This window comes from Corapipo altera, unplaced genomic scaffold (genome assembly GCF_003945725.1).
Source record: "Corapipo altera isolate COAL_440 unplaced genomic scaffold, ASM394572v1 51, whole genome shotgun sequence".
Lineage (NCBI taxonomy): Eukaryota > Metazoa > Chordata > Aves > Passeriformes > Pipridae > Corapipo > Corapipo altera.
The window spans coordinates 10261183-10280127 of NW_020884892.1; the positions used below are offsets into that span (position 1 = coordinate 10261183).

Sequence of the window (18945 nt, forward strand, 5' to 3'; positions counted from 1 at the left end):
CTCAATGTGGAGGGCACACACTCACCTGCTGGCACAGCAGCCCTGTCATCCACTGAGCTCCGTTTAGTCAGATGCTGAGCACCTTTCATCTGAGAAAAAAGGATCTTTAACAGCCACTGCTAAAGATGTTTCTGACTAGAATAACGTATTAACAGCAGGAATGAAAGAGTTAATTCATTTTTCCAACTATAATTTTTTTCTTTGTAGAACTGATTTGACACAGTCTAGCAGGGTGCTGTTACTGAAAAATTGAAGCACCAGGTGTGATTAAATAAGATCACACGTTTCATTCCCTCTTTAATTTCACATCATCCTTCAGCAGCTGTATCCCTTTGCTTTCTGAGAGCTGGAGAACACATTGCTTTTGCAGCAGGCAGGTTACTGCACTGGTAGCGTGCATCACTGGGCTGTTGTCAATCAAATCTATTTGTGCACACAAATTATTTATTGTTTGATGGACCAAACTTATTAATCTGTTTATTTCTCAAGAATAGAAAATACAGAGTGTATTTGGGTAATGGAGACAAACCTAGCCTGGCTCCTCAGTATTTCCAGCGGTTCATGTATGCAACAGAACACGTTTCCACTTCAAAGAGAGTAAAAAAAGTAAAGACAGTTTGGACTTGGGATCTTCTTTCAGTTCTTACAAAGCATGGCTCTATAGGATCTGATGAAGTCATCATGAAGTCTCATGCTTTGCTGAGAGTCTGTGGCCTGCCACTGACACAAAGAGTGTGAACCCCTGCCCTCCTGGACACTCTTGGGCAGTAGTACTGGCACAGTGCACAGACCTGTCCCTTGTCCCTTCGCTGCTGGGTCAGAAAGGTAGCACTGAGGCCACAATGGCTATTTGCAGTTAGAACATGATACCACAAAAAGAAAACAATTGGGTTTTAGCTGTCCTTTGCTTTAGAATAGTGTTCCTATGTAAAACTGAATTGGACTCCTGCTGGTAGTTATTCCAGGCAATTCCACCTCCAAACTTTGGCTGGCTCACTTGTCATGCAAAAGCAGCTCCAACTAAAAAAAGATGTATATTTTTATTTTTTTCAGAGGAAGAGGGAGTTTGTTCACAATAGTTTGACACTGTTACCTGCAGTAAAAAAGGTTGTGCAGAAGTGACAGTGCCTTGGTCTCTGCCATAATTAATCCAAAGAACAGAAGTCTGTGCACCAGTATATGATCTGATGAATTGCTATGCTATGGTGTAAGCTCCAAGGCATACAGGTCCTGGGAACATGGGTTTGGGGGTTTCTGAACAGGTCTGCTGCTGTAGCTTTGGCTCTGTGTTCTCCTCCTGCACCTCTGGTGCCGTTCTCTGCTGATTTCCTGCTGCACTCAGTGGTGATATTTATACAACTATGGTGTTCATGACACAATGTGCTAACCCTTCTCAGCAATTTTGAGCAGCATTTGGCTGTTGCCTATTTATATATGCAAGTATGCAGCAGCCTTGCCTGTCCTCCAGAACCCTTAACCCCCTGTGTAAACCAGCCAGTTTTGCTTACTGAGGACTTGTCAAAAATGCGTCCATCAAAATTGAACAGATGAACTAAACAAGTGAAAGGGTACCTAATACCCTAGCTCTTTCATTCGTAAGCAAACAGGGTCTTATTTGCTGTGGCATCATTCCCACATAAAAGAAAAAAGATGCAGGGGAGGGTGACAGAAGAATTTTGGAGGTTCTAGGGATGCATCTGGGCCTGCATTTCAGTATGAATAATGCCTATGAACACCTGTCCCTTTTTAAATTTAATCTTGGAAGGAGCATTGGGACCAGCTCATTTGATGTCTCCTTTTTTTTTAAATTGAGCTCTGCAGATAAAACTGGCTGCCTGTAATGCAGGAGTGTCCTTAAAAGTGAGCTGACATTTATGCAAACATGACTTAATTCATGCAGGGGAAGATACTCTTTGATCTGTGAGAGAACAAAAATTAAAACTCAAAAGGAAATATTTTTTTCTTTACATTAGTAGACTGGTCTTCATGGAGATGGAGAAAGCTGCTCTGACCTTTTCCCCCTGTGTGATAGAGACTGTTTCGTCCTAAGTGAGGCCAGTATCAAGAGGATGGAACTAACTGTGCCAGTTTCTGTGTAATTATTGCCGTATGCAATGGGCTGTGCTTCTGTAGTGACTCTGAGTCGTCTGAGATTTACTGGTGTTAACACAAACATTATTATTTCTTAACTGGTGTTCACATATACACAAAGGAAGTGTTTCAAAAGGTGAAATTATATTTTCAGTAATTGTTTCTTATTTTGCTGGGGAATTTTTAAAATTATTTTTTGAGGTCACAATGAAGGGTTTAGGAGATCTTTCAGGTTGTAAAAGATACCCAATAATGTCAACTTAAATTCTTGAAAAGGCCAGTGTTGACCCCCTTCAGAAATAATGAGGTTTAAAAGGAACCCACATTTTGCTATGGATGTTTTGGGAGGTGGGGTCTGTAGGCTATTCTTGGTTTGAGGCTGAAGCATTAAAGCTTTTATAAAACCAAAGTAAACATTTTCATACCATTCTTTGTTGTGTAGAACTGTTGCTTTAAGGGAAATGGTAGATTAATATTGGGAAAGTTGGCAGTAGCCCTTGCTCCTCCTGCCAATGCAAAGCAGGGTGTTATTTTCCCTACTGCTTTCTCCATATCCCTTCTTTTCTTTAGGCGAATGAACTTCTCTTTCTAACTCAAAAGAACAAATGCTTTTGCTATCAGTTTTGCTTTTCCAGCAAGATCCTTTAATGCGGCTCTTTCTCTCCACACGCAAAGCAGCCTTTGCTCACACCTGCTGTGTGATAGGATTCTTCTCCCTGAGGAGGGCACAACATCTGTTTTGTTTCCTCCATGGAGAAAGAGAGAGACATTCTCAAGAAATTCTCCTCCTTTCCTGCTTGCTAACGACAAAAGAGGTTTTAAAACATTTGGTGTTTCTGGAGAGAGGAAAAAACAGTAGAGTGCTAGACAGGAAAAAAACAACCATGGAAAAAAAAATTGAACATAATTTGAACTATAATTAAAAGTCTTAAAAAGAAGTCAAACTGCCAAGTTGGAAAGAAAAATGTGCATCGTGAAATAAAGTATCTTTATGGAAGGATGTGCTTGGGGTTACAGTGCAGGACTGCCGTTCAGGACATGTTGCCTCTACTTCTGCTCTGAGCTTCTCGTGATACCAGACCAGAAACTTAACCCTTATTTGCCTTGATATGTAAAATTTGGTGGTATTGTGAGTCTTGGTATTTCAGAGTGCTTGAAAGCACAAGGAGATGATAGAAGTTGCTTAAATAGAAGCGTCTGTGCCATTGCAGTGATGGCAGCTTTTTGTTTATGACACTAAAAAGAGTTTATATCCTTTAAAGTATGGGAAGCATTGTGAAATGGTGTATAACTGCATCCCTAGGGAATCAGTTTGTTGTTAGCATAGTGTAACCTGCAGCTTCAGTAAGGGGCCTACTTCAGAAGGAGTTAAAAGGTAAAGAGGCTGATGCACAGAACTTCACAGAGAAAGACTTTGTACTCGGCCACTGATGCCGTCTGTGCACATTGCACAGAGTTTGAAAGCAGGAGATTTTGTTGCATACAATCAGCTTGCTGGTTAGAAGCCAGACTGAAACCAAAGGCTCTGAGCTGTCTGTTTGTGGTCTGGATGGGGGAAGATTTCACATCTGTGAGAGTGCTTCTTCTGCTGTGGCATACAATAAGATATGTGATCAGTGGGAGATATGGCACTCCTGCTGCTGCCTGAAAAATCCACATGTGCAGCTTTAAGCTACTAAATAAGCATTGCAACTTACCAGTGCTCCCATTTGTGATATGGTTAGAGCTGGTGTCAAACAGATGACTGGTTCCATCATTCATAAATTCTTAAACCTATGTGAATAAATTCAAATATTTGTGTCTTTTAAAGGTGATCAACAACTCTTCGAACTCTCTTTTATGTTTACAGTTTAATACTTCAGCCACTCTGACAATATTACCAATTTGAACTCAGCAAATCTGGATTTTGTGAGTCAAATGAAAAGTCTGTAACATGCTGTGACTTCCTTCTGCAGTACCAATCAAAATAAATCAGATGTATTCTCTTCTGTTCTCAGTACTGGTATCAAAACTCCAAGTCAGTATGGAAATGTGCTAAGAATCCGCAAGCTATACTGCCACCAGTTCTGTCCCCCTGCAGTGCTCGTTGTGATATCCATATGCATTTCCCAAACCTACTATTCACTTCCACTGTTAGCTCTGTTTGTTACTAGAGGAAACCACCACACTTCCACCATCACCATCCACGTGTCCATCGGGAGGACAGTACAGCTTGTGGATAAATGACAAATAACTGGGGAGCAGAAGCACCTAAAAAGAAGTAACAACCAAAGAAACCCTGACTACTGGAAACAGAAGATTCAGAACTTAACATTGGTTGAGTTGCAGCAGAAGTAACGAAGTGTGAAATGTGCTTTTCCCAACCAGTACGCCATGCTGCTTTAATTTACAGAATATATAATTACGTAACATTAACATTCTGATACATCAGTCTTCAACAAAAATCGAAATGAAAACAGAAAAATCCATTAATCTATTTTTAAGACAGTTACTGTAATAGCAGTGGATAAGAATACAAACATAAATAGTTTTCATCATTTTAAGATTATGTCTTTAAGATCCTCTGATTTTGTGCCCTGGTAAATATTTGCATGCTGGTGCAAACCAACTTAGTTTAGTAAACCTTGACTAAACACTTGTGGAAATCCTTCCATCATACTTCAAACTGTATCTGAGTCCTGTGAGCATAAGACCAGGGATCTGCTTAGAGAACTGCTTTTGAACTTCAGGGATAAACTACATTTGAGGTTGGTTTTCCCAGTCAGACCATGGTCCATTCAGACCAACATTCAGCCTTCGGCAGTGGCCCAAATAAGCTGGTTCAGCAGATGCACAGTGCTATAGCAATTACAATGAAAAGCACCACATCCCATTACTCCAGTCATCTGTGTTAACCACTGTTAGGAGAAGCCTGTTTATTTCATTTGCAAAGAAATGACAAATGTTTACTATTAATGGTTCCCACTACATGATTACAGAGGAAGAGGAGAGAATCCTTTCCTAATCCACAGGCAAATTTCTCTTCTGAGACACTGTTAGGTTGCAAATTGTCCCAGTGTTATTGTGGTGTAGTCCAAGTATCTTTTATTTAAACTATTTTTAAGAAAATCCACTGAGTCTGGTTTGCTCAGAAGACTCTTGGTGGTCTCTGTTGTCATTTGCTTCCATGTAGCTCAGGCCAGAATTAAACAGATTATTAAAATCAGATTGGATGGCTTAGGAAACATGCCCACTAACAGGCAAGTCTCCCCATCACAAACCTGCCACAAGGGCAAATGAATGGCCAAGTAACTCACTTTCCAAGGTAAGTCAACCTCTCCTTCTCCTTAGATATGATGCTTCCTCTTAGGGTCAGTTTAGGAGGCTAGGAATTACATTGTTTGGGGTTCTTTTTTCGCTCATACCTTACAGGTTTTTTTTTCACTGAAGAATAAGTAAGTCTCCAGGCCTTGGGGGTTTTTGTGGGTTTTTGGTTATTTTCTGGTTTGGGTTGCTGTTTGCTCTCCATCTCCTGCCCCTCCCTTCTCCTGCCCCAGAAGATGTGTTTTAAAATTCAGATTCACTTTTGTCTTTCTGCTACTTGATAATGATTTATACTCAGCCCATAGACAACCTAGGGGATACAGTGTGCATATGCACAGCCTGGTTGGGTCAAGAGATGACCTTTCTGAGTTCCTGTCTCCAGAGGAAGCAGAATTGTTTAGTCTCTGCGATGCTAACAGGGCAGTGCTGAGAGACAAACTAATTTTGGTAGCTTCATGCAGAAAAAAAGCCCCTCTGAAACTTAATGACCTTCTGTAGGGGAAAAAGGCTTTAGGCATGAAGATACAAGCAGAAATCAACAAGGCTGTCATCTGGGAGAGAATACAGAAAAAAAAACAAACTGAAATAAACTGTACTTTCAAGTTAACCAAAAGTTATTATTTTGACATAGAAGCACAGTTGACGGAGTAGGTAAGGTACAACATACCACATTACTGTATTTAAAACGCAGCTCTTCATCCTTCACAAGGAATGAAGCAGGATTTTTATTAATGAATGCCCAATGGCTAGATATGTTGCATGCACATCTGATATGGTTTGAAGCTGGCTCCCTGCCAAGTCTCCAAACCTTACCACAAGAAGTGTCGTCCCCACCCCAAAACCTCAGGGAGAAGAGGGAGAAAAAACAAGTAAGAAAAACCGAAACGAGAGAGAGACAGCTAAAGTGATATATATAAATATATTTACACTTATGTTACAATTATATACAATTGAAATATATACAATTTCACAAGGGAAAGGGAAGGGGGAAGGGAAAAGGAACAAAACCAAAATAAAATATATATATATCCCAATTAGTAGCCCAATATCTATCCACTAAAAGAGTTAGCAAAGAAATATCTCACTACTCTCCTTGGGACAACCGAGAGTCGCTCTGGAACGATCATCGGCAACCTCCGCCTCCCAAGGTCGACAAGGCCTTACCAGGCCTCGCTCCCCAACACGACAGACTCAACAGCAGGGAACCTGCACCTCCAAGCCGCCGGAAGGAAAGAGAGCGAAGCCTTTCCTCCTTTCTTCTTATAGTCTGGCTTACGTAAAAATCGTAGGGAATACTTGGTAAAACTGGGCCCTTCCTTGGCTACAAACTGGTCACCAAGGAAGGCCTAGCCCAAACCACCACAACATCATCAAACGCATTGAATCGATGCAGCACTAAATTCTCAGAATCATGAAGTGGTATATTGTATGCAGGGGGAAACTGGGGAACATAGCAGGAAATGGTACTGAATTTGAGGAAGAGGGATACGTTTCTGATAGGAACAAGAAACACATGTTACTGAGATTGTTTTGAGGAAGATCGCCAGACTTGTACGCTTTTGTGGGTATAATACTTAAAGAGGTGGACTTTTTAGAACAGCTATTCTAAAACTGTTTAAAATATTTTTATGAGCAAATAGTTTTCTTGCATGTACAAATTATGCCAGCACTCATATGAGAGTCAATGACAGTGTGTCACGGGGATATTTGGGAATAGAATTGTTCCCTCTCACCTTGGACCACAAAGTTTCTTAGGGAAAAACATATGGAAAACATATCTAAGATCATGTAGTCCATCCCTTTGCACTAAAACGACATCACTGTAGTGCTATCTGGAAAGTGGCTAGAGTTATTTTTAGTTGACAATATTAATGGTTTGATAGCATATCACAAATGTCAATTATACAATGACCTATCATAATACTAAATGGACATATCATGTAGCAACCTTGTAGTTGCTGAAGGACATGATAATGGCATGGTAACTTACTCAAATTAATTTGTATGTCATCAGCTCCTGGCCACGCACTTTGGTGGTGACCAAGAGAAATAAGTTCATTCTTACAGTGATGGCAAGGCTGAAGATCTTCAAGAGTACAAGCCTGTGTACTGATCCTGAGTGTTTGATTCGGTGAGATTGTTCCTGTACCACTGGGGGGACTCCGATATTGGAAGCTGTCTTAATGCAGAGATTGGGATATTGTGCCAAAGCCATGACTCAGAGAATGAGTTTCTGTGGGACTTCTCTAGCTGGTATTCCACATTAGACAGGTGGTGCGAGGTCTGGCTGAAGCTCCCACTGTGCAAAAAACTGACAGATGCTTTGGACTGACACAGCAATAATACCGGTTTCTTATGATACATGTACCAGAGGAATTCAACATATCCCTGACCTAGCTCAAGTCTTTCTATGTTCCATTTAAGGAATATTGACAAAACAGACCACGCTATCACTCAAGTCATTAGTATATAACCTATAAAAGGACCTGGACAAAAAGAATAAATAGAGGGAAAACTCTAAACCAAACCTATTTTCTGCTCCTATGCTTCCACTTGCTGGTTATGCAGAAGCAGTAAACAAGCCCTATTCCCAGAGCTGTGCTGACAGCACTGATGATGGTGGTGCACAAATTAGGAGGTAAACAAAAAAGCCGTGTTAATTTCAAGCTCCATTAGAAACACAGGCGGTAAAAAAAAAATCAATGTCTCCCAAACAGAAAAGGTCAAAATTGGTAGGGAAAGAAAGTTGGTTTTCCGGTAGGTGCAAGACTTTTTAATTATTATTTATTTTAAATTGGGTGTAAGCAAGAAGCTACTGGTCAGTGTCACATTAATGACTAATACATTGAAAATAAACAACTAGCAAAAATTGTTTTTAAAGAAAAATATGCTCATCTTTGGCTCAGGTCATTCTTGTATTCAAAGGCTGGTTTCTATTTTAAATTTTGCCTGTAGGTTCTGTGGATATTTGGTTACATTTATAATCTTGGCATGACACATTTGAGGGATCATTCTTTTGAAAAGTGTAATCATCAGATTTCACTGTTTTCTCTTGGCATAGCCTATTCTTGGATTCAAATCCTTGGGGCCTGCTAGTTTAAATTTTAGGTTTTGTCGTGCATCCAGATTAAGTCTGGAAATACATGTATGTCATTTTGTTATCAAGTTGTCTAGCAGAGGATGACAGGAAGAACAAATACTGCTTTATATGTTTTCATTTTATGGTAGTGTGTCACCTTCAACTCCACTCACATTAAATGTTTATCACTTCATGTGTTCTTTGCTTTGCATATTAAACTAAGTTTCACATGGCCATATTAAATTATGTATGGAGATGGAGTTTTGCGGTATGGTGTTGGGAACCAGTTCTTCAAATGTGAATACATGTGCAAAGACCTTGGCATATAAATACCAAAGAGTGTGACCTTACAGAGCAAAGTTACTCTCTGTCTAAGTGTTTGAGGAGCCACAAATTTTCAGAAAATTATTATTCTTACGCTTATTAATTATAGAACCACTATAGTTATATGTATTTAGGGTAATCTCTTTTGATCAAGAGCAATGTTGGAAACAAGGCTGTTAATGCTGCTTCATTCTGCAGCACCACCTTGTCACAGCATTTTACTTACGCTTATGGGTGTTAATCCCTGTGTAGTAGGCAATATTCCCTTCTGCAGAATATGACCAAGATGCAGAGACTTCAAAGACCATGTTTTATGTACAAAAATGTATTTGTGTGATATTTAGATTGTTTTTAAACAATCTTCCACAAAAGTATAATCAATATTTCTGTAGCAGAGTCAGGATCTCAGTGGTAGAGAGCACAGATAAGTTCCCAGCTCAACACATTTCCTTCCAAAAAACTGAATCTCCTCACTGTCTCTTCATCTCATCCCTAAGACACAGCTTGCTCTTCTAATTATCATTCCCTTCAGTGACCATTAGCATACTTGTTAAATTGGCCGTTTGTGTCCCTGAACTCCCCTGCCTGTCCAGTGACTCACTCGGACCTGCATTTTGCACGCCCTGGGGAAGCATGGAACAAGTTATCCCCATACTTTCAACTCCTGGTCCTAAAACTGATTGGTATCAAGTTCAGTCCTCCCTATTGCTTCATTAACTGTAGTTGTGAGAAGAAAAGAGGCTTTTAAAGAGGAAGATGTCTAAAAGGATGTGTTCTCTCCTATGGATTATTTCAACATCTTTTTCTTTTGTTTTCACAACTTACCAGTTACCTTTTTCCTCCCTGACTGTGATGTCCTGCCAACCTTACCTGCCCTGCCTGCCTCATATTTCTTAACATAATCACCACGAAAGGAGACTTACTCTCTCTGGCAGTGCTGTAATTAAGGCATGAAGGTAGCATATAGAAGTTCATCCATCCATAGTTGCACTACGAGTATATTGCTAAGAGCAGTCAAGTCTTGTTTGTCCAGGAAAGTAAGCAGCAGTGATTTGAGGATATGTAGAAACCTGAGATGTTGAGTACCAGCTTTTAAAAGTTTCCCTGTTTACTTTCGAGTTTGTTTTAGCTCTCTAGGTTAATGATCGCCCATTTAGAGAATGTGACATTTGTCCTTGTTTCCGAAAATGATGTGTTTGTTGCTCTAGAGGAGACAATCTTGTGTTCCATCAAAACTTCAGTTACAGAGAGTCTCCCATCCACCAGTCTGAGGCCAAATATTGCCCTCTGGAATCATGAAAAGCTAACATCAGTGACTCTTGGGTCTGGCTAGCTGGTTTTTGTGTCTGTCTGAAAATAAATTATGAACATCGTGTTGAAAAAGACTTTGTGAAACTACCTTTGTGACATCTGAATAGTAATGACTTCAGTGCAACTTGAGGGCATGCAAAGTGCTCACCGTTTACTACCACAGTGAATTCTTTCACAAGGCCTTCCTCTCTTGCAGCACAATTAATTTTACATTTCATTTACTGACATTGGCATGCACTTAGCTTTATAATATTAGTTAAAATTGGTTTATGATGTCAGTCTTATTTTTAGCACACTAAAAGCAGAGGAATAATTGAAGTGTGCTATTGTACAATTTAGGGGTTGTGGTGGACTTGGAGAGATGAGGATGTGCCATTCCTGTTTCAGCTGGTCTAGAGGGAATGACTCTTCCCTTTACCATTTCATTGTAATCTTTCTGATGATACCTCAGAATGACAGCTTGTGCCTCATAGTTTAAGTTAAGGTCCCAAAATAACTTCTGATGTACCTCAGAAGTTTAAAAATTAAGTCTCAACAATATACACCAATAAAATTTTAATCTGAAAGGCAGTTGAAGTTCAGTACATTGTTTATTTTGTTTTAGTTCTTTTTTCCAGTTCAAAGTTGTCTCTTAGAACTTAAGTTCTAAGTTGTGTCTTGTATGTTAATTCCAACAAGTTGGCTTTATAGACTGCCACAGGGTACTCTGCTGGTCAAGCTAAAAATCTTTACTAGGTTGTGGTGTTGTATTCTAGTGAAGTCTGAGTAGTAACTTTCCAAGATGAAATGGAATTAAAAAGAATTTTGTCTGGAGTTTTCTTGCTTGCTTTACACGTTGCCTCCTGAAATACTAGTGCTTTGGTTCTCCAATGCTTGTTTTTCTAATGAAAGTAATTTTTAGCTTTTCTATAAAGAAATGAATGCATTAAGAGGTCAGTCAAGTACTGATTAAAATCCGGTTTGGGGCTCACACTGGCTTCCACAACCTTTCTTAAATCTTGTGATGGCCTGGAGAAAGGAGCGTTCATAAATGTTTCCGAGCTGGAGTGATATCTCATCAGGAATTTGAAGAACACTCTGAGACATCTATGCGTGAAAGGCATCCTATTTTGACTTACCTTCAGGGAAAATAATGTGTGTAGATCATAAGGTTGGCTCTGTGTTTGGAGTTTATGGAACATTTGCCACTGTGTGTGCTTTTCCCCATGAGGTAGAGCAACCACCAGGTAGCTTTGAAACTCTGTGTATTAGGATGCACAACACACAGAGCTCAAAGAACAGCAAGACCTTCATCAGCCAAACAAGTCAGTCCATGTGCTGACCTGACCTTACTCTCACTTTTTCTGTTAGAAGAGCAGGTTATTTGCCAGAGTCATTCTGAACTCTCACTGTGAAACATAGTTTTTCTGCTGTGCTCATATCTAAAAGCTATCTACTTTTATTGCTGACCCCATCTGAAATATTTCAGGCTAATGAAACAATATGATTGTTTTTATCTCCAACGTATTTCATTTCTACTGATGAATGCCATACAGAAGAATTCAAATCTAAATCTGAGTGGTTATCTCTGCTAAGCTGCTTTTTAAAAATGAATTGGCTTGGTGAAGGGCTGGCAAACACAAGCTGAACATTTCGTGAGGATCGCTGATTGTGAAGTTTTGTTAAACTGTGCTTTTTCCAAGCATGTACAAAAATAGCAACTTTGGAAATCATGAAGCTGAGTCTTTTTCACAACTGACACTATTATGAGACTGCAGGTAGCATTCTTTTTCCCTTTGAAAGCTGAACATCATCTCGGAAGTGTGAGGGAGAAGTAACTTGATGCTTAATGTGACTGACTGCTTAAGAAATATGTACTATTTGCTGTTTTAAGCATTAGCCAGCAATTAGGGTTTTCATTAATGAGGTTGTTAACAAAGATATGAATACAGTCTTTTCATCCTGTTACACATGTAACTCAAATAAGTGAAGATTTCAAATATTTAGAGGCCAGTATTAATCTTTATAAACCTGCTTCTGTGATGCCTATCAGCACAAGCAAAGTGAGCTTCTGCAATCTTTGGGAGACTGGCACCCAGAGAGATTGGGAATCGTTTTCAGGCCTGATTCTTGTGTACATATTAAACTTAAGCTTCTTCTCCTTTGTTCCAGCTTTTCTTAAGCTCCCTCTCTCCCTGGCAGCTTCATGGATTTTTCCCCCACCACATGAGGTCATTCCCCATCACTGCAATTCCACCTGTGTCTAAATGATGGCATCACCTATGCTCTTCCTTGGGAAGAGCTCCCTATCACAAAGTCACCCCATGGTCTCCTTCAGATCCCACCTGATGACTGTACCTTGCTGGCTGAAAGCTTGCCAGTGTTTGAGCTACTGAAGCATGCTGACTGCTTGCTGTCTTGCGGACCGGTGGCTCACTGTTTCCATGTGTCTCTGCATCTGCTCTGTTTGTTTTGTCTTTGGGTATGTCTGTACTGCCTTCTGCAGCATGTCATGGAGAAACATAACCCAGCCAGGGAACTCAGAGGAGTCTACCTATAGGAAGAAAAGCTTTGTGCTCTGCTGCTGTAGCTCCTTTTCTTGAGCCAGCTCATTTAAACTTGGATCACTATACTGTACATTACACTCTAGTGCACAGACTTTCTGTTTATTTTACATTGGAAATGCACTTTACATGAGGAGTAGGGGGATGTTTTCATTATTAATAGATAAATATGTTTTCACATGAATTAGAAAGCCATATATTTGTATGAATTACAGACATGGCTTATAATGACAGGAAAAAACACAGAATCATAGAATAACAGGTTGGAAGAGACCTCAAGGATCATCTGGGCCAACCTTTCTTGCCAAAAGCATGGTCTAGACAAGATGACCCAGCACCCTGTCTGGCTGAATCTTAAATGTGTCCAATGTTGGGGAATTCACTGCTTCCCTGGGGAGATTATTCCAATGGCTGATTGTTCTCATTGTGAAATATTTTCCTTTTGTGTCCAGTCAGAATTTCTGCAGGAGTAATATGTATCCATTACCTCTCCCCTTTCCCCTGTAACTCCTTGTAAAAAGGTAGCCACCTTACAAAGGTACATCACCTTTGTAGCCACCCTTTAAATACTGGAACATGATGATAAGGTATGACCTGGGCTTTCTTTTCTTAAGACTGAACAAACTCAGTTCTCTCAGCCTTTCCTTTTTTGTGGCCCCTCTCTGGACCCTGTCCAACCTGTCCACACCTTTTCTGTATAGCTGTTACTGAAAGTGAATGCAGTATTCCAGGTGTCCTGAAAAGCACTGAGTAGGGCAAGGTATGACTTCTTTATCTCCACTGGGGATACACACGTTCATGCAGGTCGTCATTCTGTGGGCTTTCTTTGCGCAGTAACACACTGTTCACTCATACTGAGCTTGTTGTCCACTAGGACCACCAGGTCCCTTTCCACAGAGCTGCTCCCCAGCCAGGTAGATCCCAGCCTGTGCTGCACTCCTGGATTCTGTTTTTCCAGGTGCAAGACCTTAGACCTGTCCTTGTTTAACTTCATAAGGTTCTTGTTAGCCCACTGTTCCAGCCTATGCAGTCCTTCTGCAGGCTGGCTCTTTTTTTCACTGGTATTCTTCTTGTGCTCCATCTGATTTGTCTTCCCAGGCTTCAGATTAGCTCAGTTGGTTAGAGCTTGGTGCTAATAACACCATGGTTGTGGGTTTGATCCCCACATGGTTCATTCACTTAAGACTTGGACTTGATGATCCTTGTGGGTCCCTTCCAACTCAGAATATTCTGTGGTACTCTTCTGTGATATTGTAAGTGTAGGCTCCCAGCCTCTCTTGCGTTTCTTTCAATAATACATTTAAGAGTATCAAGTAAGAATTTTAATTTATCCTCTGATTTTGCTGCCCAAAGACCATTACAGGACGATCTCTTAAGGAAACTGCTGGTTTGGCATTTCTCTTGAGTCTCTTGAGTGTTTTGATAAATGTATTATTTTATAGAACATTTATACTTTTTTCTCCTTGATGCTGTTCCCATTGGACCTAAGAAATGCCTAACTGCTCTGCGACATTGATTCTTCGTATTAGCTGGCTAGAAAAGTGAAGAGGAGGGACAGAATGCAAAAACTTGATATTTGAAGATATTTTCCTTCTCTTTTAGCTATTGTTTTTCATTGCTGTTGAACCTGCCACCCTGACTGAGAATGGCTGCGTATCTGTGGTAGAAGGCAGTGGCTGTCCTGAGAGCTTGCCTACTAACCAAGACAAATGGTAGGAAGCATCACCTGAGGCTTGCTCCTTGGAAGATGAGGATTAGAGGCACCAAGCCAGATGGTTTAGGTGCTGGGACCAGAACAGAATGGCAGCTAGAGGTTCCTCCAACTTTCATTCCTGAGAAAATCCTCCTCTTGATTGTTTTCAAAACCCCATCAGCAAAACCAATTCTCTGAGAGTCCATATGGGTAGAAACAAAAGCAGTGCTAAGCCTGGTGGTTTTTACCTCTGTGCCACTTTCAGGAGACACTAAAGAGACCTCCCAGCCTTTTTCATCCAACATATCTGCTGAAAACCAGAGGAAGATGTGATTTATTAGCTAGGGCCAGGATGGATAGCATCATAAATCTTCTCTAGACAGCAACAATTAAAGTTGCCAGGACTTTCTCCATTGCTACATGGAGTCCATGCGACTCTGACCAGATTTGACTGGCTTATTTTGCTAAATGAGGGTGTTGAAATGACCGTCTGGATTTTATTAATAAGTGTATAAATCTGAACTATAAGGGGAAAGAAGATGAACTGGTGCTAGTATATCTGTGACATATACTTAATAATAAAACTTAAACTCTTATACAGTGTGATACAAATTACTTGCTCTACTGCGCCAGTTCTGCCACAGCTACACATTTCATTTTTGTGATATGCTCTGCGACCGCTCCGCTAGTAAGTACTGAGAAGGGAGAGAAATAGATAGATAGATGCATCTGGTATTTATAGAGGACTGTTTTAATGGTGCTAAAAAACTGATGTGCTCAGCGTTCCTTGCAGCTGCAGTTGCATTCGTGTCAGTAATCCTATCAGGAGGGTTGCTGGTTTCCAGAGTAATTAGAACCCTGAAGCAAATAAACAGCAAATGAATTCTCTTCTTTTGAAGCTATCTTCTTTTTTTCCCTCTTTTAAATAGCCCTTCTCTGCTATAATTATGTACCAGTCATTATAACATTAAAAATAATTTTAAGTGAATGAATGCTATTTTTGTTGTTGTTGTTCATTGCTAATTATTATGAACTAATTGTAATTTAGGATAGTCTTCTAAAAATCTCATTTCATTACAGAATGGCTACTGACTTAAATTGCTTGCCTCCTTGATCCCAGGGAGAGGTAGGAGCTCCAGGTTGGATTCATCTAAGCTGGGCTGGTGGCTTGCAGCACATGTGGGTGGAGCACAGGTTGTTGCTCAAAGCCTTTTTGATAAACTCCTGCCCTTCTAGTGCTTAAGCCATAGGTTAAATATAAATTCACAATACTGTATGCTTGCCACCAGGGAAGCAATGACAGAGATACTACATGATAATATAGGGAGGTAATAGCCCTCCTATGTGGCTTTTTGTGACTTTGTCTAGGATAATACATTGAGCTCCGTGCACTCGTTCCTGAAAAGATACTGGCAGGAGTTCAGAGGACAGTAACAACCCATGCAGTCGTCTGGGGAGAGTCTGACTCTAAACAGTGGTATCTTCACCATTTATCTGGGTTATTAGTTTTGCAACATTTGTGACTTTTTGTCAGATGTTTTCAATTTGTGCTCAGGTATGCTGAGTTACAGTGTATAGGCACTGGGTCATCATTGTGTAAACTCTGTAGTCTGGTTTGCATTTTTTGGCTCTTGTATTCAAATGGGTTTCAAGATTAAAAAAATAGAATAATAAGGATCAGTTACAGCTGCATAAGCAAATATATATTAATTGATGTTTCCTGGTAATGAGGTATGAGAATGAAAAGCCCACCCCACCTCTCAGATCCCAGCTTGAGTTTTTAAGATTGGCTGTTAGAAGAAAAATGTCTTTGTACTCACAAATTGCACACATTCAGCCAAGAGTTACTAGCACATAATAAACATGGAAACATCTAGTGACGCTTTCTTTAATGGACTCATTCTTTAGACTAGAACCACAGCTTTTACAGCTCAGATTCTTAAAATGCCTTTTATAATGTTGTTTCTTAAATAGACTTAGCTTCTATTGTCCTGTAATGGCAATTCTCTCCTACCAAGAGGACCAAGACATCACAGTGCTCTGGCTGTAACCTGGCCTGCAAAAATACCTGAGGAGGATGATGTGGAGATTCTAGAGCTTCAGAGGGTTCAAATATTTCTATTTGACACAAAGTGGAGTTCAGGAGCTACTTCTATAGCACTGGCTGTACTCAGGACTTCCCTTCTTTCCTCACCCCTCCTGCAGTTATTCTTGGGTGAGAGAGATTTATAGCAACAGAGCAAATTGCCGTGTTAAATCTGAGCTCAACTTTCAAATCAGTCATCACCAAGCAGGGCCATATATACCCAAATACATAGGGGAAAGATAAGCCAAATCTGCTAATGCTTTAAGTCAATGCATCTGTGATAGAGCTCATAAAATCCTCTAAGGAGAATTATGACGCTGAGAGTTATGACTACTTTATGCTTGAATGAAACCATCTACTTGTAGGTTTGAGGGACACAACCTCCTACACAGTGACTTCATTCTTTAGGGTGATTTACCTTAAGTTTCCTCAGTGTTTCCATGTTTTGGATTGGAGCTCATGCATGCTGAATTATAGTGTATAGACCTTGGGTCATCTTTTTCTGAACTCTATATTTTATCATGCCTTTTTTACCTCTTGGCTTCGAAAGGCATCTCCTGAGGAAAGAATGTGGTTTTGTGCTTGTGACACATCTCAGGGGCTATTTAGATAATGGTTTCTTGACAAGGACGTGCTTATGGGGTTTTTTACTGTCTTTTTATTCCACTTGTGATAAATTTGTGCTGTATAACAGTGAAAATAAAACCCCCATAGTTTCTTTTGAAATGAGTTTAGGAGTGTACCATCCAAATGCCTCATGCTGTCAGAGAAACCCTTAACACCTACAGTTGCACACACTTCTGCTGATCCAGGAGTTTTTAAGCAAGGAAAGCCAGATATGCTTCATAGATGTGTATCAGCCCCAAAAGGAAGAGGGAATACATTTAGGGAAAAAAATTCTCTTTCAAGGAAAAAAATTAAATTACTGCAGAAGGTCTTAAAATCTTGCAGTGGTCTGCCAGGCAGCAAATCCTGGAAAGATACCTGATCACAAATGGCACTGATATGTCTGGTACAGGTTTCTGAGTGATATTTCAGTAAGCTAGATAGAAGTGAAGATAGAAGTGAAGCAGAGGTAAAGATTTAATCATTCAAAAAACACACGGTCACACAACATTATCTGTCTTCTGAGAGAAAATGAACATAGCAGTTCGCTTAGACTCATGACAGGCATGAGAAACTAGTTTCCTAGTTCAGAAAAAAGTTAACAATATAGAAAAAGATGCTTTTAATAATTTTTACTCTCATCAACACATTAAAATTTGAACAATTCAGATACAATTAATGGGACAAATAAATTAAAAAAAATAGCCAGACTGTGATACTGTGCTCCTTGCAATTATTTCTTAATGCTAAATAAACACACTGGTAAAAAAATTGTAATTATTGCACAGTACTAGAAAGAGCAGTATGATAGCCAGTGCCAGGTAAGCCCTCAGTGAACAAAACAGTTATTTATTGCATTGTGCGATGCTGCATTCTGACAGTGTATAAAAGGAGTGAATTTCAGTGGTGATGTAGATTCAGTAAAAGACCATCGTGCCAACCTGTTCCGGATTGGTTTTTGGAAGATGGAGAAAGGAGAGGGGAGGGGTAGCAATGTCTATCACAAATAAAAAAAGGCAATGAAATGCGACCCTCTTTTAATTAAAGGCTCCCACAAAGTAATTTCCCTCTTTAACTTGTGATAATATGGTTTTGGCAGGAAGAGTAATGTGAACAAAACACTCTTCCTTATAAGCAAAATCAAGGAGGGCAGGCAAATTGTATTCAGTAGCAATTTGCTGGGGAATTTGTCATTTGTTTTTGAAGAGCGCTTGGAAATGGACAGCGGGAGCAGGGTGTTTTGCTTGTGCCTTGTGAATGGCAGCAGCAGTGGGGTCTGAAAAGCTTTTAGAGGAGTCAGGGGATAGTTTCCCATGGGAAATTATCAAAAATACCTGTCAGTTTTAGTGGCAGCTCATCATTCCAAAAGGAGACTAATGTGCTGTTTGGACGTATATTTTATCAGCTCTAAGTCCTCTTTGTGGTAACATAAAATAGGGTAAATATAGTTAAGGCAGTGAAATCTTATAAATGTCACCCCAGCCTGGGAAATTTAAAGAAAGAGTTACACAGGTTCCCTCTGGATATATGAACAGGATGTAAATAAGTACAAAATAATACAAAAATTATCTTTTCCCCCTATTTTGATAATGTCTCATACATTAATCCCTTTTTATCTGCCCATTTATGATCAGACTGAACCAATACGCCTTATTTTCATTTCCCAGCCTGACAGCGTTTTCCTTGTGAAAGGACCTGTTAAGGATATATTGCCAGAATAGATGGGGACCTTTCTTTTCCCTCACTGGTTAGTTACACTTTATCTGTATCCTTAAAGGTTTTAGAGGAGTGCACCATTCTTTTATATGGGATGTGAGAAAATATACAGCTGATGCAATTTAATTAGTATATCATGTCTGTCAATGTAGGGTCTGCTGTGTACTGTGCCCCAGGAAGGGTTTTTTATAAA

The 18945-nt window shown here is 39.8% G+C and overlaps 1 protein-coding gene across 3 annotated transcripts in view; it reads left to right on the plus strand.

The window, feature by feature from the left end:
* The window catches only part of SAMD12 (sterile alpha motif domain containing 12), a 179630-nt gene that overhangs the window by 108110 nt on the left and 52575 nt on the right, over positions 1-18945 (plus strand). Inside the window, exon 5 of one of the 3 annotated variants that reach the window (XM_027645537.1) lies at positions 3941-3960. The exons of the other annotated variants lie outside the window; for them this stretch is intronic. Within the exon in view, the coding sequence (XP_027501338.1) occupies positions 3941-3945 (5 nt within the window). The 3' untranslated portion in view covers positions 3946-3960. Of the gene's footprint in view, positions 1-3940; positions 3961-18945 lie in introns of those variants that run through there. 3 annotated transcript variants of the gene reach the window in all.